Genomic DNA, 25,049 nt, shown 5'->3' with positions numbered 1-25,049 from the left:
TTAAGTAACAAAATGTGTACAAAGTTGCAAGTTACAAAATGCAACACATCATGCGCACGGTCTCCTCCACTGGCACGCATCACACTGCTGCTCTGCTGTAGAACATTGTGTGGCCTAGCTTAAAGGGATAGTTCGGGTTTTAAGACACGAAGTTATATGGGTTCCCCGTCAGCAACGTTGTGCATCAGCACTGACTTACCCCGCAACAGCGTCCTGTGAGCCGAGATCCAGCCGGTTTTTGATGGTGAAGAAAGTAGTCCGGCAAGTTTCTGGGGTCACGAAAGTAAAGTGTTTTTCTTTTCAAAACCATATGCGTTCAAAAGAGTGATATATTTGCACCACAAAAACGTTGTCCAGGAAAAATTCAAGCCTCGTTATCACTTACTTATTTTTCGCGATTCCTATCACTGCGCGCTACTGACAGCTGGACAACGTTTTTGTGGTGTAAGTATATCACTCTGTTGAACGCATATGGTTTTGAGAAGAAAAACACTTTACTTTCGTGACCCCAGAAACCTGCTGAAGAAAATAGTCCGGCATCAAAAACTATCAAAAACCGGCTGGATCTCGGCTCACAGGACGCTGTCGGGGGGTAAGTCAGTGCTGATGCACAACGTTGCTGACACGTGTCGGTTCAAGGTCGAAGTCCCCGTTTTTTTGCTGTCATAGACCAGCAGCGTGCCACACTTAATGCATTGGACAAAGCCAACGCAAATGTTGTCACTGTCCACGACTTTTTCGAAACTCTTCCACACGTCCGACTTTCCTCCAGACTTGCTCAAAGTTAATTCTCCTGAATGAATTTTTTTCTTTATATCTTCCATCTCCATGTTGCGCTGCTAGGCCACACAATGTTCTGCAGAGCAGCAGTGTGATGCGTGCCAGTGGAGGAGACCGTGCGCATGACACGTGTTGCATTTTGGAACTTGCAACTTTGTACACATTTTGTTACTTAAGCCTACTTTGCTAAAAAATATATTTAATATTTCGGATAATGGCATAGTCTCCCCACCCAGTTAGGCTAATAAAGAAATTATGTATTTTTTTTTAAAAAAAACACGAATGCTTGATCAAAGGCCCGACCCGGCCCGGCCCGAGGATAGTGGCGGGAAATATCGGCCCGACCCGGCCCGTGGGTCGGGTCGGGCTCGGGCTCGGGCAGAGAATCTAACCTCTAATCCGGCTCATGAAAGAAAATGTCAGGTGAAAGGGAACATTGGATCAATGATGTCAGACTGTGCCAAAACTTGCCAATGAAGGTAATTTATTAACAACATAAGGTATTAAGACGTGTATTAATGACAGCTAACCTCTGCAACAGCCGCCTATATGGAACCAACAGGCTAATTTCTTAGCAGCCAGCCACGCAATAATGGCGGTGCTGTGTTACTTCCGTGTTTCGCTGGATTAGTGTATGTATAGTCAACTTTAGCACGTGTTCCAATAGGGAGGGAAAGTCATCTCATCGACCCCTGCTGGTTGCGTTCCTAGAGGCTAGCGGGGGTTGGTGGGATTTTCTTTTAGAAAAAAAAATATCTTGGCCCACAATGCGACCTTAGCATAGACCTAAAAGAAATGGACAAACAGACTCCGTTGTTCTCAATGGGAGGGGACTGAAACAAAATGCCATCGTACTGCGCAGACTCGTACTCACTTTGTCGACGTTAGCCATCCTGTACATTGCTGTAACTCGTCTGATAGATGGGATTTTCTGAACAACTGTCAATCCATTATTAACGTTTGTTTTTAATATTATTATTATGTTTACTTGTCTCTAGGTAATGCTTTACCCTATCAAACAGTATAGGCTACCGTAGGCTACACGCTTTTTCACTGATCTTAATTGCGAATGACTTTCCATCATGGTTTTCGTGCAGGCTGGACTGAGCTTCTTATCCAAACATTACAGGAAATCTCCCGTTGAACGTTAGCTTCGCTCCAACCGACATGCTAACTATACTTCTTTACGGGAAACCAACGTTATATACGAGGAGGACGTGAATTAGTTTTGCCTTAGATACCCTATAGAATATACAGAAGCTATAAGGGCGACACAGGGCACATGTTACATGAAGTTATGGGATTGCAAAAAAATCTGCAATCTATGGCCGTCCAAGGGAGTTAGCAGAGCGTTGATCACTAGCTCAATTTGTGCTTCTACTTCCGGGAATATTCCTGCCCCCTTGGATCTTAGTTAAAGGACGCCGTGGGAAGCTTGGATGCGTTGGCCACTCTGACGTAGTAGCATTCCATTAGTTGCTGGTCGTTTGGACGCTGAACCGCGTCATAGCTCATTACCATAAAGTTGAACCACTTTCAACTTTCTCTAGTCGTTCAAGACGCCCTAAACGCGACGCCGACGGATTAGTCGCTGCTGGCAGCTGAGAGAAGCCGGCTTCCATTGAAAATGAATGACTTCCGGAATCTTTGGAAGCTGAAGTCGGCGGCGTTGTGAACGTACAGTTAAAGGAATAGTTCGGAATTTTGGACATAGGACCTCATTTCCAACTTTGCCTAGGTGTTATAGGTCGGTGGAGACAGTTTTTATCGTGTTTAACCCCTTCCTTCAGTTGCAGCGTTCCCCTTTGCTAACGCTGGTTCTGAGCTAACGCATTTCAACGGTAACATCCAAAACAGTCTTACTCACTCCACAGCACACCTGAGACAAGTAAATTAAAACGTCAACACGGACATCGATATACATGTCCGTGTTGATAGAATAGTTTTAGAAATAAAACTAACCTTGCAACTCAATGATTTTACATTTTGAGGGACTAGTTTCTCAATATCAATCCGCCACTGCCATACAGGGAACAAAGTAGGCTATTGCAATGCGATGCAAAGTTAGTTTTATTTCTAACATTGTTCTATTAACACAGGCATGTGTATCGATAGTCTGACATTATAATTTATTTGTTTCGGGTGTTCTGTGGAGTGTTTTCAGCGGCAGGCTGGATGTTACTGTTGACTTGTGTTATCTCAGCACCAGATTAGCACGAGATGAACGCTGCAACTCAAGGAAGGGCAGAAATTCACTGAAAATGGTCTCCACCGACCTATATCACCCCGACTAAAGCCTACCTTACATTGACAGACTTTGCAAAGATTTGGAAAAGATTTTTGAAAGACTATCTCAGACCCTCTCACATCTAAAGACAATTCATTGAGTTTCTAGTCACAGGCCAGTCTCAGATTAGGATTTTGCAAAGACTGGGTCACTATTTACAAGACTGCTGCTAGATTCCTTCAAATTATTTCCATCGTGCAATAGGCTACATGTCATCATTAACAGGAACTCACGTGATAGCCTACTCATATCAAAGTAATTTTTTCGCGTTTCTGCAGCATTGTTGGATGTGTGACATCACTAACAGATATACAGTTGTTCTGTCACGTAGAACAGCCGACTAATAAATTATAAATGAAAAAACAAATACTCATATAGGCTACATTTGTCGCCTATTTTGCCCCTTCCTGTTTTCGTGTTCGCGCAAGGTTACAATTGGTTTTTAATGTTCACGTCACTATTTGCATTAGCCACGACTGAAAAGACTTCCGATAATGATATTGTCGTAACGGCAAAACTAAAAGACTGCCTCCGACGGATTTAAAACCGCTAAGATTGGCACCTTACACTAAACGATTTAGATGACGGGAGCGCGCTGCGATTCTAGTACAACTCCCAAGATGTCTGCCCGATTATGGAAATTTAGTCGCCGACTGTTAAAACAGGCCAAAATCGTGCAATGTAAGCCAGCCTTTAGTTGGAAATGAGATCCTATGTAAAATTCCGAACTATTCCTTTAACCAACTAGCTAACAGGCTAATAAACAAACCATGCTAGGTGAGTAACGTCGAAGGGTAAAGTCACGTCACTTGTAGTTGTAGAGGAATTACGTTTTTTTTTTTTTTTTTTTAAATAAGGCTAAATAGGGTCTGATATTTTCACAGTTAGTAGATTATTATATAGTATATATATGCAGACTGAAAAATATTTTTGGTGGATAAGATCACTGGTATAGCTGCGTAGTATTTATTTGAAAAGTCGGTCTATGGGACTTAACATTGGAGCTGCTCTTCGATAGGAACACAACCGCTTGGGGCCAGTGTTGCCAGATTGGGCGGGTGCCCGCCCAATTGGGCTTCTTTAATATCGTTCGGCGGGAGGAAATAAGCTGTCGGCGGGTAAATAACATTTTGAGTTCAATGGTTCTCTATGAGAAAAACGTCATCGGGTGGTTTTTTGCTGAAGGCGGCGGGGTGATTGGGCGGATTTCAGTCAACCCAATCTGGCAACACTGCTTGGGGCCAGTGTTGCCAGATTTGGGCTTCTTTAATATCGTTCGGCGGGAGGAAATAAGCTGTCGGCGGGTAAATAACATTTTGAGTTCAATGGTTCTCTATGAGAAAAACGTCATCGGGCGTTTTTTGGCGGGGTGATTGGGCGGATTTCAGTCAACCCAATCTGGCAACACTGCTTGGGGCGCTGGTTTTCACTTTCCCTCCCTGTGGAAATAACAGTCTGTCTACCATTTCTAAAAGTAGACAATACACTTGGCTTATTTTGTAGATGTGTTAATGAACACTGAACATGAGTAAAAAATAACAATAAACAAATGAACTAGGCTAACTGAACTGTTTTAAAATGGGTTAAAACTTATTCATCATGGTCATGAATGATATCACCACGAAGGTTAGACAGGGCAGCACAAACTCTCAAGATCTTGTCAAATTTAGATGCAAGGCTAATTGGGACTGTTTGAGAGAGAACTCTAAAGTTCTTCAATCTGCAAATGTTTCAACATGGACACGCACATTGGCAATCCAGCTAACAATTTCTGGTTAGGAGAACATTTTTAGAACGTTTTTTTCCTGGTTAGGGGAACGTTGCCTGAAAGTTGCGTAAGTTGCCACAAGGTTACCCAGGAAAGTTTTCTTGGCGAAAATACAACGTTTTTTTCTGGTTATTTATTTTGGTTAGCAGAACGTTCTCCTACCCTTTAGGGAACTTTACAATATTTGGTTGCATTAACGTCCTCGGTTCAGAATTATGATGGATTTTGGTTTATTTTGTTTTAAATTGGGACTGGGAATTGTGGGATAGGCTGAGTGAACAGCACAGTAAACATAGGCTATAACTTGGACTACGTGTTAATATAAAACAATTCTCTCTCAGGAACATTGTGCTGTTTAAGATGCAGTCTCAACGTTTGAGAAAGAATTCATTGGAGTCCTCATCATCATATTTTCATAACAAATAAAGCTTTAAAAACATGAATGCATTTCAGGTGCTACTCTAATCGATAATGGATTAATCCAACACTATTCGTCAGATTAGTTAGCATGAAATCGTTGTGTGCCTGTCTGGGACTATGGCTAGCTAGCTCTTCCACCCGGTTTACCCTGTACAGTGTTTTTTAAAAGCCTGTTGGACTTAATGGAACAAGTGCATGGAGAACGATGTGAATGTGGTCGATAACATACAGCCAGTAACCTACGTGAGTAACTTTATCTCTGTGTTATCCAAATGTCTTAAAGTTAGCAAGGTTGAGTCTGCTAACACACCAACAGAGCTGGCTGTTTTTTTCACGGACCCTAGATGGAAGTTTCTCAACCTAGCTTCTCGCGCTGGCCCCTTAGCTGACGGGCTGGCTCTGGTCGGCCGAATATCAATCCAACAGAGGGGGGGGAGAATAGAATAGGCCTATAGGCCTATGTCGATTTTGCAACAAATTATTCCGACTAAGTTGCAGTGTGGCTGCTGGCCGTGTTCAATTGGAAACTCATAGAAACTCTGGGGCGATTTTCATCAACAATAATCAACCCCACGCACATAACCAGAAAATACCGATATGGTTATACAAATAAGATACCAAAAAACAACTAAGTAGCAACGTTGTGTGAAAAGAGAAATGCAACCAGAATATAACGTTTTTTTCTTTAGTTGTAATAACGTTCGGGGAACTTTGATAACCTGGAGCTAACGTTCTCTCCAGGGTATTAGAAGGTTACTGATAAACTAACCACAGGAGAACCAACGGCTAACGTTATTTGCTTGCTGGGATTCAACCAAAATATAACGTTTGTTTTTTTAGTAGTAAAAACGTTAGGGGAACGTTATTTGTTTTGACGACCTGGAGATAACGTTCTCTAAAAGTTATTAGTAGGTTGCTGAAAAACGAACCATATGGGAACCAAAAGCTAATGTTACTTAAAGTTAGCAGAACGTTATTTGCTTGCTGGGAATGCGTCTTGCTGTGTCCTCCTCTGAAAGCTGCATGCCTTTTTTTCGTAAACTGTACTGTACTTTTTTTTGTAACTGGCACTACTACTGCTTGTTGTCTATGGGGACTATTTTCAGATGCTGCGTACGATATCACTGCGCCTATGGTACGTTTGCAAGTTGCCTTGATTATTACGCCAGATGAGAGAGTAGTTCCATGTCAAATCAGCCTAGAAAAACCCCACGTTTCATCTTCAGTTGGTCTTATTGCACTTTCTAACTTGAGAGGAGACACGTTTTAAATGGGAAAATTACCAGAAATCTTAGTCACTTTTAAACATGAAGCTAGCAGGCGAGAAGCTAATGGTCTAATCCGATTTAATGATCTATGCTAGGCTGAAGCTAAAAGTTGTATCGCCAGACTCACAGAATGGCTGGATGAACGGGAACAAGGTAAATATCGATTGTTTTGCTCGAGGGGAGGTGGGAAATGAGCGTATTTCCAAAAATGGCAGAATATCCCTTTAAAACTATTTACAAAAAACTAAAACTATTTACATGTCCTCTCTACTGGCCAACACAGGGAGCATGTGCTGCCTGTAGAAACTCTCCAAAATAAGGAGATTTTCTCCCCATGCAGGGTCTTTTGGGATGGGGATGATCACAGCCTCCTTTGTAGTCCAAACAACAACAAAAACAAGGTCCCGGCTTGTGATGTGTAGCTGCCCTTGGACTTGGTGCCAGTATGGGAGGTTGTCCTTGAGGCCATAGGACTCACCCACCACACGGAGACAAAAGGAGGGGGACTGGACAGCTTCCACAATTGTCATGTTCCGCTGGCTGTGGGGGCACTTCACCTCCAGCAGGGCAGATGGCTCCACAAGTCCATCAGGTGACGCTCCCAAGACACCCGACTCGCTCACAAAGAGTCCTGAGTCAAGCACCTCCACTTGATAAGCCTGCTCAAAGGCTTTCACTCCCTCTGGCTCGTTCATAATGCCCCAGTTCACAGCCATCACTCCATCCAAATTTTGGCCCCCAAGCACCCTCTTCAGGAGGGACGGGCATGGGGCGGAAGTGCGCCGCTGCAGCACAGCACAGCACCGAAATTGCTGGCTGTCAAGCGCCTGATAGCCATGTTTCTTTGCAGAGCTGTTCTTATGTTCCCATTGACTCAAGCAGTGGTCCAGAAAAGTGGAGCTGTCTTAGAAGAGAGGAAAGGAAACAGACATTACTTTGATTCGACACTTTCTGCCTCTCATGTTTGTATCCGCCTAACAATTTGTTGGACAGGGTTTTGGGGCCGGCGTAGAAGTTTTTTCAATGTACCTAAAATTGTCAAAAGGGAAAGCAGAAACATTATCCAAAGGGCCAAATTCACTAAACACTGAAAAATCACTAAACACTGAAACTTTTTAAAACTATTTACATGTGCTCTCTACTGGCCAACACAGGGAGCATGTGCTGCCTGTAGAAACTCTCCAAAATAAGGAGATTTTCTCCCCATGCAGGGTCTTTAGGGATGGGGATGATCACAGCCTCCTTTGTAGTCCAAACAACAACAAAAACAAGGTCCCGGCTTGTGATGTGTAGCTGCCCTTGGACTTGGTGCCAGTATGGGAGGTTGTCCTTGAGGCCATACGACTCACCCACCACACGGAGACAAAAGGAGGGGGACTGGACAGCTTCCACAATTGTCATGTTCCGCTGGCTGTGGGGGCACTTCACCTCCAGCAGGGCAGATGGCTCCACAAGTCCATCAGGTGACGCTCCCAAGACACCCGACTCGCTCACAAAGAGTCCTGAGTCAAGCACCTCCACTTGATAAGCCTGCTCAAAGGCTTTCACTCCCTCTGGCTCGTTCATAATGCCCCAGTTCACAGCCATCACTCCATCCAAATTTTGGCCTCCAAGCACCCTCTTCAGGATGGACGGGCATGGGGCAGAAGTGTGCCGTGACAGCAGCACAGCACCGAAATTGCTGGCTGTCAAGCGCCCCTTCCTGTGCAGCTGCCACTGAGGATTCTTCCGCTGACCCATGGTGGTTGCCAGGACGGTAGCCTGCTGGTCTTCGGTCAGACGCATTGAGGCAAGGATTGCCTCAAGCCCCTGACCCCGATGCTCCCTCACCAATTCAGGCACAGGTTAATGCTCGGGCTGTGGCTCAGGCGACAACAGCCATTTCCATGCCACACTTGGTCCCCCTCAGCTCAGACCTGAACCACTCAATATCATCAGCAGAAACATCCCTGGCCAGGGGGTTATAGGTGTCCTCCAACTGTGGGTATAGCTCCGACACCGAGAGAGTTCCTTTGGAGGAGGCAGGCTTCTTCCACTGGCACTCCACGTCTGTCGCACTGAACTCCCACATCCCAAAAATTGCCAACACTGCAACATGGCTACATTTAAACTCGCACCGTGCACACTCACAAATTGAGCTTAAAATAGCCCGATCATCATCCATGTAGATCTATAAAGTTGTAATGTACTATTTTAGGGCGCTACAACACAATATTTAATAGTTAAAAAGTCAAAACCAGTCATTCAGTATAACATTGAATACGATGCTAACGCTAATGTTAGCTGACAGAAACTCACCGAAACCTTGTACAGCCAGTCCCGCATGCTGGCGCACACAGAACCGACCAAAACTCCCATCGAGTAGCTGCAGCTCTCGACGTGGCCCGATTTATAATGGTTTTCTCCACATTTAATGCTTTTGTCTTCTTCGTGGAAGAAGCCGGTGAAACTCGCCAAGGAGACAGCCATAGTTCTCTAGTGAGTGACGTATGTTTTTCGCGACGAGAGATGTAAGTCACTAAGCGATCTCATACAAAACCTAATGCTGTTCAACACATTTACGTCAAATCATTTATCTCTTGACGTGAAAAATTATCTTTTAATTTCACACACATCATATGTGAAATTCACGGTACAATTCGAACAGGACCAAAAAATAATTGTTATCTCTCCAATGACTCCCGTACATAAAAAATCTGTGAAATAGGTCCCATAGACCGGAAGTAGAAGGGTGTGACTAGCTCTCCGCGCCCTCTACAGGTTGAAACTTGCCATGGCATTTTGGCCCAAAATGCTATTGGAATGCTGACGTACTCCTGCACTTCTCGTCCAACTCTACGTCACCGCGTCATTACGAATTAGGAATGAAACGCCCCAACACCTGCTGGCCTGATTAGCCTACCTGTGATAAACGATGGCTGCAGCACTCATTCCCAGATTGACACAAAATCACCATGGTTGATTGGCTGCAGCAGTGCTGCACGCCCTTCCAAATTTCAGAACGTCTTGCCCATTTTGAAAGCCTTTTTCAGAAATGTGAAGTGGGTGGAGTTATGGGGTGAAGTTACACTTTCCCTGTAAAGCCTACCTTACATTGCCAGACTTTGCAAAGATTTGGAAAAGATTTTTGAAAGACTACAGTCTCAGACCCTCTCACATCTAAAGACAATTCATTGAGTTTTTAGTCACAGAGTAGTCACAGGCCAGTCTCAGATTAGGATTTTGCAAAGACTGTGGTCACTATTTACAAGACTGCTGCTAGATTCCTTCAAATTATTTCCATCGTGCACTAGGCTATACGTCATCATCAACAGGAACTCACATGATAGGCTACTCATATCAAAGTAATTTTTTCGCGTTTCTGCAGCATTGTTTGATAGTGTGACATCACTAACAGATATAGAGTTGTTCTGTCACGTAGAATAGCCGACTAATAAATTATAAGAAATGAAATAACAAGTAATCATACAGGCTACAGCTGTCGCCTATTTTGCCCCTTCCGTTTTCGTGTTCGTCGACCGAGGTCACTATTGGTTTTTAATGTTCACGTCACTATTTGCATGAGCCACGACTGAAAAGACTTACGATAATATCAAACATGTTTGATATTGTCGTAACGGCAAAACTAGAAAAAGACTGACTCCGACGGACTTAAAACCGCTAAGATTGGCACCTTACACTAAACGATTTAGATGACGGGAGCGCGCCGAGATTCTAGTACAACTGGCAAGATTTCCGCCCGATTTTGGAAAAGTAGTCGCCGACTGTTAAAACAGACCAAAATCGTGCAATGTAAGCCAGCCTTAAGTGAATTCTGCCATCCACTTAAATCAGTCATTTACGCGTGGTAGAGAGAGTTGCGCGTTTTGGGTGGGGTAACCCCAAAATCTGGGCGTTTATATTCAACTCTTGCGCGCTTTCTGCCATGGCTAAAGCACTTTTTCAGCTACGCACTTTGGAGGGCTGGAAAAAGGTTGAGCGAGCGCCACTACAAGGTGAAACAGCATATTGCTCATGTCGGCAGAAGCCCTACTTTTAAATACATGTAGGCAACACGGAACTTACAAATTGACATTACAGTATCAGTAATGCTTATAAGCTGATACAGCTTCATGTTTTCCGCAATACAGTGTCACACGGTGGCATATTTCGCGCCATTACCTTCACTGGCTTCATAGGCTACATTATTAAATAAGCCTATAAATAAATGAGACGTGTATTTACGCAATGTTCACGGACATTCTACGGTAGTTTTTTTTTTCCGTTGTGCTGAATGCATATGTCTGCATATCTACTATCGAAACTTTTCCTGCTGCCGACCTAGTCATGTTTCCGTAATGTTGACGACATAGCTGCTATTTGAACAATAATCGTGGAAAAAATCTGCACTTGTCAGTGATGATCAAGGGAAGCATTACGTGTATTTAAAGTGCCCGATATCACTGAACAGTTAGCCTACATCTCTCTAACACGCTGCAGATCTGTTTCGACCTCACTCTGACCGTCACTACAGTCTAAAAAAGATGGTGACGGTCATCCCTCGGTCCAAGAGTTGAAGCTGTTATACTGTAGCTGCAAATGGTGGACAATGTCATATGAAACCCTATGGATTAAGAATAGGATGTGACTTAAATTCATATGGGGTCAAGGCAGGTGACCTAAAACTTTTGGCAATATAGTGTACATTCAGACACAAAAGCTCATATGGCCTAGGTCTGGACTCCTTGACTGAAATAAATTAGTCAGCTGATCACTATCCAAGACGAAACCCCAGATTGAGGACGTCATCAGATAGGTCTTGCCATAGCCTGTAGTAATAAGGATAAAGACAACAGGTTTTTCTTTTTAGATATTACAGATCAAGTGTTTTGTGATGAACAAAACTTGATTCATAGGTCATGCAATTAGGTCACAATAGTTTGCAACACACCAGATTGTGTAGGTTCTGGCTCATGGCTTCTGGCTGTAGGAGTACTGACGGATTTAGTCTCTGATGATGGAAAGACAATTAAAAGATGAGCATGTTACATATACAATTACAGTATGCATAAAATGAAGGTGGAAGATGAATATTTATATTTATTTACTTCTGAGATGACCATGATGAGTCTTGGCTGCATATCTAGAAACAAGCTGTCCTGCAGTGTTCCTTTGGCGCCATTGAACAGAGCCGGTTTTCTTTTTTGTTCTCCTTTTCTTGGCCTATATGTATAATATATCTACTTACACATCACAGAGGCAGAAAATACACCATAACTGCAGTCAACTGAATTTTCACTTACTGCTGTTGGATTAATCTCATGTGCGAGCCTTTCGGCATCTCCAATGAGTTGCTGAAAGTCCTTACTGGCCATTGTAAGACAGATATCAGATATCAGACAGACAAACAAGATATCAGATATCAGACAGACAAACCACAACGAAGAAGACGACTACAGGTAAACGAATAGGTTGATAGCAAGAGAAAGATAGAGTGAGAGATGTAGATAAAAGATAGAATGGCTTTTTATGCCTTTTAATGATAGGCAGTAAAGAATTGACAGGAAGTGAATGGGAGAGAGAGCAGGGGTGGGATCCGGAAAGGACCACGGGGGCGGGAATCGAACCCGGGTCGCCGGCGTACGGTGCAGGTGCCCCAGCCAGTTGTGCCACAGCTGTGAAAACAAGAATGGCGATAACTATAACCATAACGATAAAAGCGTCCACACTGGCCAACGATAAGAAAAGTCTCTCCTCATGTTAATGAATGTGATGGCTAGAAGGATGTATTTGCCGTTTTGCCGACTGGCTACGTCACAAGTGCTGGCCTATTACGTGCAGAGTAGTTTAAAAGACACCAGTTCATCCCACAGGCTTCAGCTCTGTGAATGGTCTGACTCCAGACTATACATTTCTGTATAGTTTGGCTTGCCAGGCTAAAAAACACACAAATATGGAAATGCTGAGAGATTCTAAAACTTCATCTGCCCATATTTTCAGCCTTGGCGGGAGATTTGGGTTGCTTCTCCGCCTCCCTGACCTCACCTGAATGTAAGTGCAGAAAGGCGAACAGTTAACGTTATTGAGGCTGCCCTTGTAAATTAAAATATACATAATAATAATAATAGGCCAGCTGAGGGAAATTTTAGGGGAATTTTGTTTGTACAGCTCAGGGATGGGAATTAACTTTTTTGTCCACCTGCTACTTTAAAATCTACCAGCCACTCAACATTTTTACCAGACAATTTATATTATCGTTCCCACAATAAAACTGTTCCAATTTCTGGGTTTCTGAAGCATACTTGCGACACACAGCGTGAAACATCACTCCCTCATTATGGACAAGTCAATACCTTTGCCCTCCGTCATATGCTATCTTCCATCTCTCTTGGAAGTGTCACTTCTTGGCCTGGCTATCAGTTTTTTCCTCTCCTCAGCTTTCCTTTTAACTCCAGGAATGAAGAAATTTTACTCTCAAGTCTTTACCTCAGATTTTCCTCTAGAAAATTAACTTCGCCTTTCCTCTGATGCCAACTGGGATTCGCTCTGCGCTCTCTCACTGTGAACCTGGTTACGTCACGTACAGCTTACGTAGCTTTCAGTCTATCTCTGTATTGGTTTATCAGACGCTATGTTAGCCTATTTTTAGATTATTTTCTTACCTTTGTTGTGTAGTAGTGAAGCTGCAGTTTTAACTCCTTATCTTGTTGGAGACGTGATGGCTCATCAAATCTGGCGCTCCGTTCCAGAATGTGTGGTGTGATCGTCATGTCCATGCTATCTATCGATGTTGAGGATATTGATACAGGGCGTGTGTTCTTATCTCTGTGGAGACTGCTAATATTCTGATGAAATAAACAACTTGAAGTAGAAGTAGTTGCTTACCCGCCACAGTGGCAGGTGTGTTGACATATTTCACCCGCCAGCGCTCAAAACTACACGTATTTGGCGGGTGGCCAATTTCCATCCCTGATACAGCTACAGCTTGGCGAGGAAACTAAGGATGGTGGCCTTTGAAAGAACCAGTGTCACGCCATCTCCCTGGAGCTTGAGCGAGACTTCATTCATCTTCACGTAGAAATCTGTCAGGTAAAAGATGTCACTGTCACACAGCGTGTCCCGTAGAGCTGCATCGGCACCGGCAAGAAACTCCAGGACACTTGTGAACAACTCAAACAGCTTACTCAGACAATTCCCCTTGGATAGCCAACGCACCTCGATGTGGAGCAGCAAGCGCTGAGACGCCTCATCGTTCCCCCCGCACAGCTGCCTGAAGATCCGGTCATTCAGAGCATGGGCCTTAATTTTATTTATGGCCTTGACAGCGGTGTTCGGGGACTGGTGGAGAGAAGGACCCACTAAATTGTGACGGTGCAACATGCAGTGCCTGCCAAACCATAGCAGGAGCACCATCTGTGGCACAGGTGAGGATGTTGCCGATCGGAATAGAGTTCTCCTGCAGGTAGTCACTCTGGGCCCTGGATATCGTCTCCCCTCGTGTGTCAGTGGAGAGATATTTGCAGAACAAAACATCCTCAGCCACATCTCTCAGACATATAGCGCACATCTGCCATCAACAGAACATTGTTGTCCCTGGTCGCGGTTTCATCCAGCTGAATACTAAATGAATGTTCACGCAGTTTGGCGCACAACTGCTGCTCAGTGTCCAGCGCCATCTCTTTGACTCCCTTCGTGCCACACTGTCGTTACTGAGCGGGATGGCCTGCATCACCGGCGACGGGTCTCTCCATGACGGTGGAGATGGCCTCTTTAATCGCCGGGATAACCAGCTTCTCCCCCACTGTAAATGGCAACACAGACTTCGCTATCTGGAGAAAGATGTTATAGGAGTCCACTAACCCACTCTCTGTCTGATTTACCTTCCTAGCGAACATCTTGGAGATGGACTGTTTTGAATGTTGCTCCTTGTGGACCTGGAAATACGCAGCATCCTTGGATGCCTTATCGGGGTGAATTTTTGAAAAATGTATGTTTCCCTTCAAAGCGCATCGTCCACACATCCACAAGTGGTCCAAATGTTTTCATCAATTGTGGGTAATGCTCAATGAAATGGTGTTTGGACGAGGTCTATAATGTGGAAATGTTGTCTGCAGGACCTCTCTGTGTTTGGATATTTTGCAATCCAGGAAATGAATTGATTCATCTGTAAAACGTGATGACATCACCAACTCCAGTACATCTTTAAGAAGCACCAATGTCTCCCATGCTTCATCTATTATCTCCTGATACTGTGGCCTGCTATCATTAATGGGAGGAGTCTAAGCAGAGACCAATTCTCATGACCATTTCCCCCAATGGTTCCCTTGAAATGAGGGTTTAGGGAATTTTCTGAGGTTTGTCAGTTTTGTGTGAGAAACTGTATAGGCAAACTTTAAAATGGCCTCATTCAAGGAATCCAAAGACACATATTTTTTGACAATGAACGTCTGCAGACAAAGTGCCAATTCTACAGGCACTACACACTCCAAAAAATTGTGCAATATATCAGGTGAAAAACATTCCATCACATGAAAGTGGGCCAAGTTGTCATTTAATGTACAAGCCTTGGTATGATCATGCATGACCTCCTGCGCATGTCTGTCGTGGCTATCTTTGGCCCTTAGCTGGTATAGACCTGATTGGACTTCATGCTCTTGTATGTCGTTTCGTTTGCAGAGGCAAAATCGAGAAAAGCTCTGAGCCCTGAACCCTGCCAAAGAATGAGCACCTACTGTAAGTTGTCTGCTGCCAACAAACAACACAGTACCATTACAGTTTTTTTCAATCGCCAACAAGCGTTTGTCCATTCATTTGACACATTTTCAAAACTCTAAACACAGACTCTCACCTACAAAACACAATTGGCCAAATGGATCATTTTCCTCTCAAAAGCACATTCCATGTTGTTACACCACATTTTGTTACTTACAGTTTTTTCCAATCGTTTACACACTAAAATTAAGATTAACAGACAGTTAACAATACTTAACACTTAAGAAGCAAAACGCCTGCACAGAGTAGTACAACAGTAAGCACAAATTCAGCTTCACACTTTTTGCAAAACATTACACACAGTGAATGTCAAAACGTAAAACACATTGTCACACCTTAGACACAGATAAAGATTGTTAGGTACTTCCTTCTCATTATAAAGCCCTTGCTTGCCAATGACCACACTAATGAACAAATTGAAAAATCACATCCACCAGGTGTGTAAGCACACATGTGCAAAATTGAAAACGCAGCACTCAGGTGTGTTATGCTCGATCCTCGAGGGGCGTTCCCACTGATCTATAACTAACACTGGATAGACTATCCCATTGTTTTCGCCCCATCATTCTTTATGTCGATCAGTGAGGATCGAGGAGCGAGGGAGGACGTATAAAAGCCCAAATGAGAGGCACCCATAGCCTGTGATGTGGTGAACTCTTATGGCCTGATCCAGCTAGACAGAGAGATGATTAGAGTATTATGTATTGTTGTTACTTGTTTGTACTGTTGCTTTAGTTTTTCTTCAGTGACTGTAAGTGTACAGTACTTTTTGTTTGTGTACAGATTTTTATTTTTCTATACACTTTACAGTAGCAAGAACTATAATTTTGCCATTTTCTGTTGATTGACTTGTCACTGTAACTGAACATATGATACAGTGGAAGAAAGAAATATTGCCTGCAGCATCAGTTTTGTGCATTGCTTGATGAGGGTTCATCAAAATATTTCTAAATTATCCTAATGCTCTCAAACAATATGTCTGAATAAGATCCATATATTGGAAGAGGGTTTTTACAGATGTGTTTTGAATTTATTGTGTTGGTGTGTATAAGATGGACACAGTGTAGAATCATTCAAAGAATGTGTTAGTGATATGAGAACAGTATAAGGTTTTATCGATGTGTTTATTGTTTTGACAGAAATATTCCATTTTGCTAACAATCTGTTATGTTCTGCTGATTGGGTGTGGTGTTTGGCTAATTTGTGATATGTTTTGACAAAAAAGAGCCCTGTTTTCAAAATTGTGTGTAAACGATTGGAAAAAACTGTAAACACACTAACTCATCATTTCTCTGCACACACTAACTTTACCAAAACACTGGAAACCTGACTCAAAATGAAGTTATTTTGTCAAAGAATGAAGCTTGTTTTCACTTCACAAGATACATGCAGTCAATCAGAGTACACTAGGTTTCAAAATACTGGCTACTGTTGACATTACAAAAACTGCATAGACTTTTATGTTTCAGTTTTACAGGTATTTGCATGCAAAATATGCAATCCAGCATTTTTACACTAAATGTCTTGGTTGGGAACTGTATTTCGCAACCCAACCAACTGGTATTTCCAGATGTAATGTTCACATTCAAATGCATTCCAGTAAAAAGCAAATCTTTTTTTTTTTTTTTTTTTTTTTTTTTTTACTGTTCAGTAGGCCTACAGGAGGTGCAGTATAAATACTGTTTACAGTAGACTATGATAGAACAGAAAAAGTTTTACAGCATTGCAGTGAACAAAATATCCATGAAACACAAGAGCATTCTGAGCAAAAAAACAACAGCAAAAAGCCCAGATAAAAAGGGGGTGAACAAAAATAAAAGCACAATATTACTGTGTCTAATCTCTGCACCTGCTCCTCTCAGTGCTCCTGAACCTCTCACTCCATCTCTCACTGGGCCCGCTCTTCTCCTTGGGCCCCTTACTCTTACTCTTTCTCGTCCAGACATTACAGTATTTGTCTTTTTCTGTTTCTGCTTCCAAAAACATCAGCTCCTCTTTTTACTGTGTAAGTGTCAATGTAATAGAGAGAAATAACCCCTGCCACTGAGTCTAAGATAGACTGGAATCAGCTGTGGTTGGCCCAATTTACCCAACATAAATCATCTGTGTGTCAAATATTCGATTGTTTGTTTATTATCAGCTGAGATATATTGCTTTTGAATTGATAACATTGCAGAAGCAGAGGTTTTTATACTGTATCTAAGGTTTGGAATATTGTTTTAACTATTGTGGGATGTTGTGTGTTAACATTCGAAAATAATACAAAAATGATCCATTGTTTTGTTGGGAGGTATAGTTTGTCTGTTAAGAAAATGTAAGCATTGTGAAAATGTATTCACTGACTGCATACTGTGTGAAAACAACATGAAATGTGTGAATGGTATGGCCACAAAAGACCGATGCTGTGCTAAAAAAAAACTGTAACATTCTCGGGTAGCTCTTCAACATAAACACCACGTTCCTCAATAGCTGTGAGATCCTGTACAAGAGGGCGAAGTATTTCCTGATAGCCATGTTTCTTTGCAGAGCTGTTCTTATGTTCCCATTGACTCAAGCAGTGGTCCAGAAAAGTGGAGCTGTCTTGGAAGAGAGGAAAGGAAACAGACATTACTTTGATTTGACACTTTCTGCCTCTCATGTTTGTATCCGCCTGACAATTTGTTGGACAGGGTTTTGGGGCCGGCGTAGGAGTTTTTTCAATGTACCTAAAATTGTCAAAAGGGAAAGCAGAAACATTATCCAAATGGCCACATTTCCATGTATCTTGGGCAATGTGGATCAGTGAATGAATGTTGTAACTAACAAATTCATTCCCATAAATTGACGTAAAATCTTTAACAAAGAGTTTTAAAATGTCCTTTGCAGAGTTACAATTTTCAGGAGAACATAAGGCAGAACTAAGAAGAATTCTTCTGGCAACAGACAGAGGTAAGAAGTTTCTGTAAATTCTACTGGGAACATTATTGAAGAGAACAACTTGCCCGGTGTAGAGCAAGACCTGACAGTTCAGTGGCTTTCCAGGAACTAAATTCTAACAAAGAACGTGGTTTACTTGCAAAATTGCTGGGCATATGTCATCTAAGAGAAGACATGTACTGTACGTTGAAATCACAGAGAGAATTTGAACTGATTGATTGCATCTCAGATCCCTTCAACCAAAGAAACAACAACCTGCGCACTGCCCCTAAACACACAATATGCATATAATCGAGGACAAAACTGGTCACTAATCCTACACCCAGCTCATTTAATGGTGAAACTCCAACTTGGTGCTCTTCATAACGTTGATCACGGAATTTCTCATCAGTCCTAAGCTCAGCAGATAGGTCAGGGAAAGTACAGTAACAGTACAGTACAGTCTATTCTCATGTACCCCTTTTACAGTGCACCGCTCACATCCATAGGAGTATGATCTTTCACACACTATACTGTAGGTATTCACGAGCTGGAGTATCACAAATGTTTCAGGAACTGCCACTTCAAAATGTTCACCATTGTACATAATACCCTCCTGTGCAACTGCTTTCATATCTTCTATGAACTCAAAGGGTTTTCTGGATGGTTTTCCTCGATAATTTGCATTGCCTTCTTTGCGTCTACATTTGATACCAAAGGATTTACATTGATGTCTATGGCAGCCCTTCGCATTGCATATGCGGGGGGGCAGCTTCGGAGAGGTACATGTATCAACTCGTCTTAGTTAAGGGAATAACATAGTTCAAAGTGTAACTGCACCCTGAAATATGTTTTTTGAGCTGTTGATTGATTGAAATTACTCATAAGTGGTGACCTACACTATTACCAGGGTTAATATTGACAAAATATGTGTTTCCCGAGAAAAGTAACTCGTTCTACAGGTTGAAACATGCCATGGCATTTTGGTCCAAAATGCTATTGGAATGCTGACGTAGTCCTGCACTTTTCTGCCGAGGCTACGTCACCGGGTCGTTACAAATTAGGAATGAAACGTCCCAACACACTCAGACATGCCACCACTACGACATGCTTCCATTTAGACATGCCTCTATTTCGACATGCTGCTATTTCAACATGCTGCCAATCCGACACATTTTAGTACCCCCATTCCGACAGTATACAAATCCTATTTTTTTCCAAATCAATTTAACGGACCCTATGAGCCCGACGGACGCAAAGTGCATCAAAAAACACACCCATTCTTCTCTGTTACATTGCTCCGCGATTATTAGTCACAGCGAGATGAGACCTATATTGCATGAAAGGGCAGAACCGGGGCTTTCCAACGAGAGCCATCAAGTATGAAAATAAAATATAATCATGAATTTAAATCAAAGTATATCATATTTACAGTCTATATTGCTCTGCGTTCACCCATGCAGCCCCTGCTCTCGCTTGAATTACTCCGGGACCAGGCATCGTACAGACATGACACGCATATCAAATGAAAGAGGAGAAACAGAGCTTTCCATCGATACCAAACACATCGATCCTTTTGTGTTATAAAATCAGACGAAGTGACAAACAAATAAGAATGTCATATAGCTTCGGCTACCGCTACTTTCGTTTGATTTAGGTGGTCAAAAGATATGGCTTGCATGTCAGATAAAAGAGGAGAGCTAGATCTATCCGCAGATACCAAATACAACCTTCTAGGCCATAAAACAGACGAAGTGACAGCAAAATAATAACTTTTTAGCTCCACTTAGTCCGCGAATAATGAGAACTTGCCATTTAGCTACAGAACTGCTTTCACTTCCCCGAGTCGCGCACGCAACACACAACCATATATCAAGAAGTCTTCACAATGACATTTTAAATGTGAATCTTTATTATTTTACACAATTGGATATAGTTATGACATTAATAGCCTATTAATGACCTCATGTCGGAATGGCACGCTGTTTGAAAAAAAAGTTAAATACCGGCACTGCGACCATGGAAAAAAAAAAATGTCGGAGTGGTGGGACTTTTTCCCATAAAGAGACATGCCTCCACTACGACAATTGGACGTCAATGTCGGAGTGCTGGTATGTCGGAATGAACGGTGGATACCCTACCTGTGATAAGCCATGTCTGCAGCACTCATTCCCAGATTGACACGAAATCACCATGGTTGATTGGCTGCAGCAGTGCTGCACTATTTTGAAAGCCTTTTACAGAAATGTGAAGTGGGTGGAGTTATGGGGTGAAGTTACACTTTAATGTGTTCCTTAAATAAATGGCACTTACCTTTGGCAGTTTGGAATCGTCACTGCGCTCTCCGATCCCAAGCCCCGCCTCCCATTGTCAGTCCCATAGTTACTGTTGCTATACCTCGGACAAACTTCCGCTAAAGTGTGAGAGAACCCATGCCACACACACCATAGTCTACCTGCATTGCAGACAGAGACGCTATCAAGAGTAGCATTGCAGACTTGATTTGTATTGCACGGACTAGACCTCATCAATGCCCGCATACTACTACTACTACTACTATTATATACACTTAATTTAAATATGGACATAGTAACATTGGTGATTTCGAGACTGCATAGCCTAGGCCTATACAGCGAGGCACATGATTGGATTTTTCATTAGGCTATCCCTCGTTCAGCCATCAAGATAATGCATAGCAGGCTACTGTTGTACCGTTTGTGGGTAAACTGTTCTTAGCTTATTTCGGGATCATCCCTGGGCCATAGGCCCATTTGACTTGATGAAGATCTGCATAGATCTGACTTGATGTGATGAATGCTGGGTTGAACACACTGCATACTGGGATAGACACAATAGGCCTACATACTTAGACATTCTGTCCGACTTGCTCCAGACTAACTTGACTTTCGCCAGATCCTGTAGTTCGCTGTCTGCTTCACACAAGGATCTGGGACTTCTCGATAGGAGATGTATTTATGAAGGCGGGTCCTTGTAAAACATCCTCGCATGTGATTTGATAAACCACTTGCCTGTCATCTTGAATGACGTGCTAGGCTTCTTCAAGCTCTTCCCAAACCCGGTCGGAAAACATCCTTGTAAAGACATCCTTGCCACCAATAAATGTTCAAAACTATTCTCTGTTAATCTTTTAAAGAATGAATACTCGATAGATTCGACAAAACGGTTGAAATAGCAGAATCAATGTCAGCACAAGACTCCTCGCTGCGTGCCGCCATTGTTATTTGAATCAAACACTCGCTTCGGCGCTCCTGATTGGTTGATAATTTTTTGATCACTGGAACGAGTTTGGATTGCCCTAGCGTCCAGACCCTTGTGTGGAGCTCAGCGAAACACCTCTGGTGGAGCATGGCGGAACTACAAGGGTCTGGCGAGAGTCAGGCTAGCTCCAGACGGGGTGGGATGCCTTTCCATTAAAATTCAAAACCTTATTTCTGGCTACCATCTCTGTGTCTGCATTTGGGTCCTTTATTTACATCGCTAGCCTTACATGGTGACAAAATTTAGCGAAGAAACATTTACAAGACAGAGTTTAAGGGTGATTGGGTGATAGCCAGACTATTGCACCTGTTCCATCACCATACTGAGCTGACTTTGTTAAGATTGAAGATTTGTTGGGGAGTCTGCACTTTATTTGTACTGCACAAGAGGCGTGATCAATGGGCATAGTTCAAATTATTCCGTACACTTGGATAAACCAGACCGACCATCCGGGTGCGTCTCTTGGATTAGCTAGTTTGTGATTGGACCCAAAGGTTGTGGACAGGAAGCAGGGGAGATAGATGTGCCGGGCGAAATCCAAATTCAACGGCAGGTCAGGCAGGGTTCACTCAGCCTAACAGGTCGCAATCAACAGAAAACCATGAAGTGTGGGATCAGGGCAAAGACTGGAGTGGATAGTGGAACATGGTGCACACGACAAACCATGACAGGGAATGGAAAACATGGAAACTGGATCTTGAGATCCTTGAATGGCCCATGGCAAGGCTTTTCTTTTTTAATTCCACGTTGGTGAAAATGATTTAATTCTAGTGATCATTTTAGGATGTTCAAAAGTGTCTCAAGACCTTGTTTCTGACTAATTTATGTTGATCTACTGCACATGGTTATTGCCATTATTGTGTTCAATATTTGGCCTATTGATATTTTTGGCTTTAGAATTTTACTGTTTACTGTTAATGTGATGTTTACACTGTAAAACTGATTGTTTCATTTTGCTTCATACCAACATCTACTTAATGACCTTGAGACATGGAGATAAGTGAAAACTCGCTGGATTTCTCCTTTAATGTGTGCAACGTAATCTGTCATTTCATCTGAATGGTGTGATTATTTTAGACTAGCCTATTAGTGTTTAGGCCCAGACACTATACATTTGTGTGATGACATCTTTAGTAGGCCTATTATCTGGTATTGTATCCAGTGTTTGTGGCATATGTCTGTCTTTCATGAGCCAAAACGAGACATGCCACACAGCTATAACCTTTTACTGGTACTCTCACGATAGCCTTGTCCATGCTGGTCATGTGCGCCTTGTCCACATGATGGCGCACCTCTCTTTGTGTATACCAAGGGAAGACTGAGCGCTCATTTACTGTACTAAGAGTACGAAGTCCATTGACGTCACTTTAAATGCTGGTGGAAGCATTGGTGGAAATCCGCTGTGGCTGACAGAAACATTCCTCGTCTCTTACAGTCGGCCAATTCTGAGTGTTAGTGGGGGGAAAACACCTGTGAAGACACTTTGGAGGTGATAAGCCGTGGAAACGCGGGACCGCATTTTTTGGCTATGGCTGATCATTTGCAGTATAACGATTCTATGGTCGGTGTGGCCAACCGATTTGCCCGCAAAGGTGCTCTGCGGCAGAAAAACGTGCATGAAGTTAAAAATCATAAATTCACTGCCAGGTTTTTTAAACAACCGACCTTCTGCAGCCACTGCAAGGACTTCATTTGGTGAGTCTGACTCTTACCTGTGCACCTGTCTTACAGTTGTGCATCAAGGCAAAAAAAGTTATTTGCTGTGCACGGGGAGCACAACTTAGTTTTGTTGGTTCTTAACTCTTCTCGGAGACATCTAGCCTTCGCACATTTCTTATGCAGACATATTTCCAAGTTAATCTAAACTCTGCGCGTACATTTTTGTTATTTGGATGCATGGGCTACGAATCGTAGCGCAGTAGTTCCTCTTCCCCCACTGAGCGGTAGATCAGTATTCTGATAAGTTAGATCAGGAAATCCAAACCCTTAGTTACCTATGCAAACTAAGGCTATATAATATGTCCCTCAAAAGCAGACAAATCAATGGAGGCTTGAATTTGCTGTTACTTCTGATTATGAATTCCGAGCTATCTGGTCACTCTTTACGCTTGCCCCCAGAAATTGTATTAACGAGCAAAATAAGACTTGCTGTATGTGTTTGTTTTGTGTTGTATAGAGTAGACTATTAAATTGAGCTACACTTGTAATCGTTCATAAATGTTAATGTAATAACAGAACGCAACTGACACGCATCTCTAAAAATTATTAGAGCTATGCTCGCTCCGTTTTCTTCTCCTGAAAGCTTTTAATTATTAACCCAGTATCCTCCGTATTAATGGTTTCTCGTGTATTAGTGAAACAAAAACCTCATAAAATAATAACATCCCTCTGCAAAGATGTATCTCTTCCACAGACATTGTCTACAGGCACGATTTGTCAAAGTGAGCGTTACAATGTTATTGCTACTCCGCTACTGGAAATATTATAATTCCTGGCATGAATTAAGACTACAGCCAGGAGCCTATCAAATATCTGTTGTCTCGTGTCGCTAAGACATTATCTTCATCTGTGCAGTTGAATTACAGAGCCATCGCATATTAAATTGCTCTTTATTATTTGATCATAGATAGGCTATAGTCTTGCCCTCCTCATATCAGATTGCTGGAAATGTACTGTCTTATCTCACTATATATTATTGTGCCATGGTTGTAAATGTGCTTAATGAGGGCATTATTTGGTGAAGAATCTGGAGGGAATCTGCTACAGTAGCTTGAGCCTGTCTACAGTATGTATTCACACACCATCTGTACTGCTGTCTCTGAACACTTGCCTCCTCTCTGTTATTTTACAGGGGATTTGGGAAGCAAGGATTTCAGTGCCAAGGTAAAGCTACTGGGTTGCTGGTGTGTGTGTGTGTGTGTGTGTGTGTGTGTGTGTGTGTGTGTGTGTGTGTGTGTGTGTGTGTGTGTGTGTGTGTGTGTGTGTGTGTGTGTGTGTGTGTGTGTGTGTGTGTGTGTGTGTGTGTGTGTGTGTGTGTGTGTGTGTTTTCACTATGAGGGTCAGAGGAAGTTAAGAGAAACAGACAGGCTTATTAGAGAAAAAGAGCTCCTGTACCAGTGCATTAGTGCTACGGTTGGGGTAAAGTAATGATGGCATATATATTGGTGTGTATTCAGACCATAATGTGGAAACTGCTGTGCTTGCCAGGACTCTGGCACAATTACGACATTTACAAGGTGTGTTGGCTCACAGAAAGTACTTACCTGTCATATTAGTAATTTGCCTTCAATGAATGTCTGGCCCTTGGTACGAATGAGTACATTTCAGGGCCAAAGAAGCCCATTAATATGAGTTGAGTGTGAAGAGTAAACACAGAAAAGTGTAGTTGTTTGATCCTCCTCTCTGAGGTGAATCGTCTTACATCAGTTCTTTTTTTCCAGCCACTGTAGTCTGGTGTCTTTAGTGTCTGGTCTTTTCATCCTTCAGACTGTCTATATAAATCAAAGTTGTTTGTCTTGACTGCTCACTGAAGAGTGTCATTCTGCACCCATTCCTCTGTGTCTTTATCCGGCCATGCCTTCTGTGCATTGGGTTTAGGATC

General features: G+C 42.6%; 1 protein-coding gene across 3 annotated transcripts in view; it reads left to right on the top strand.

The window, feature by feature from the left end:
• Positions 1-22,842: 22,842 nt before the first annotated feature.
• Positions 22,843-25,049, top strand: part of prkcab (protein kinase C, alpha, b) — a 107,999-nt gene continuing 105,792 nt past the window's right edge. For all 3 annotated transcript variants that reach the window (XM_062532125.1, XM_062532123.1, XM_062532124.1), the window contains exons 1-2: positions 22,843-23,143; positions 24,300-24,331. In XM_062532125.1, the coding sequence (XP_062388109.1) occupies positions 22,977-23,143; positions 24,300-24,331 (199 nt within the window). In that variant the 5' untranslated portion in view covers positions 22,843-22,976. The remainder of the gene's footprint in view (positions 23,144-24,299; positions 24,332-25,049) is intronic.

This window comes from Sardina pilchardus, chromosome 3 (genome assembly GCF_963854185.1).
Source record: "Sardina pilchardus chromosome 3, fSarPil1.1, whole genome shotgun sequence".
NCBI classification, from domain to species: domain Eukaryota; kingdom Metazoa; phylum Chordata; class Actinopteri; order Clupeiformes; family Clupeidae; genus Sardina; species Sardina pilchardus.
The sequence above is the reverse complement of the archived record's forward strand: the minus strand, read 5'-3'. Positions and strand labels throughout refer to the sequence as shown.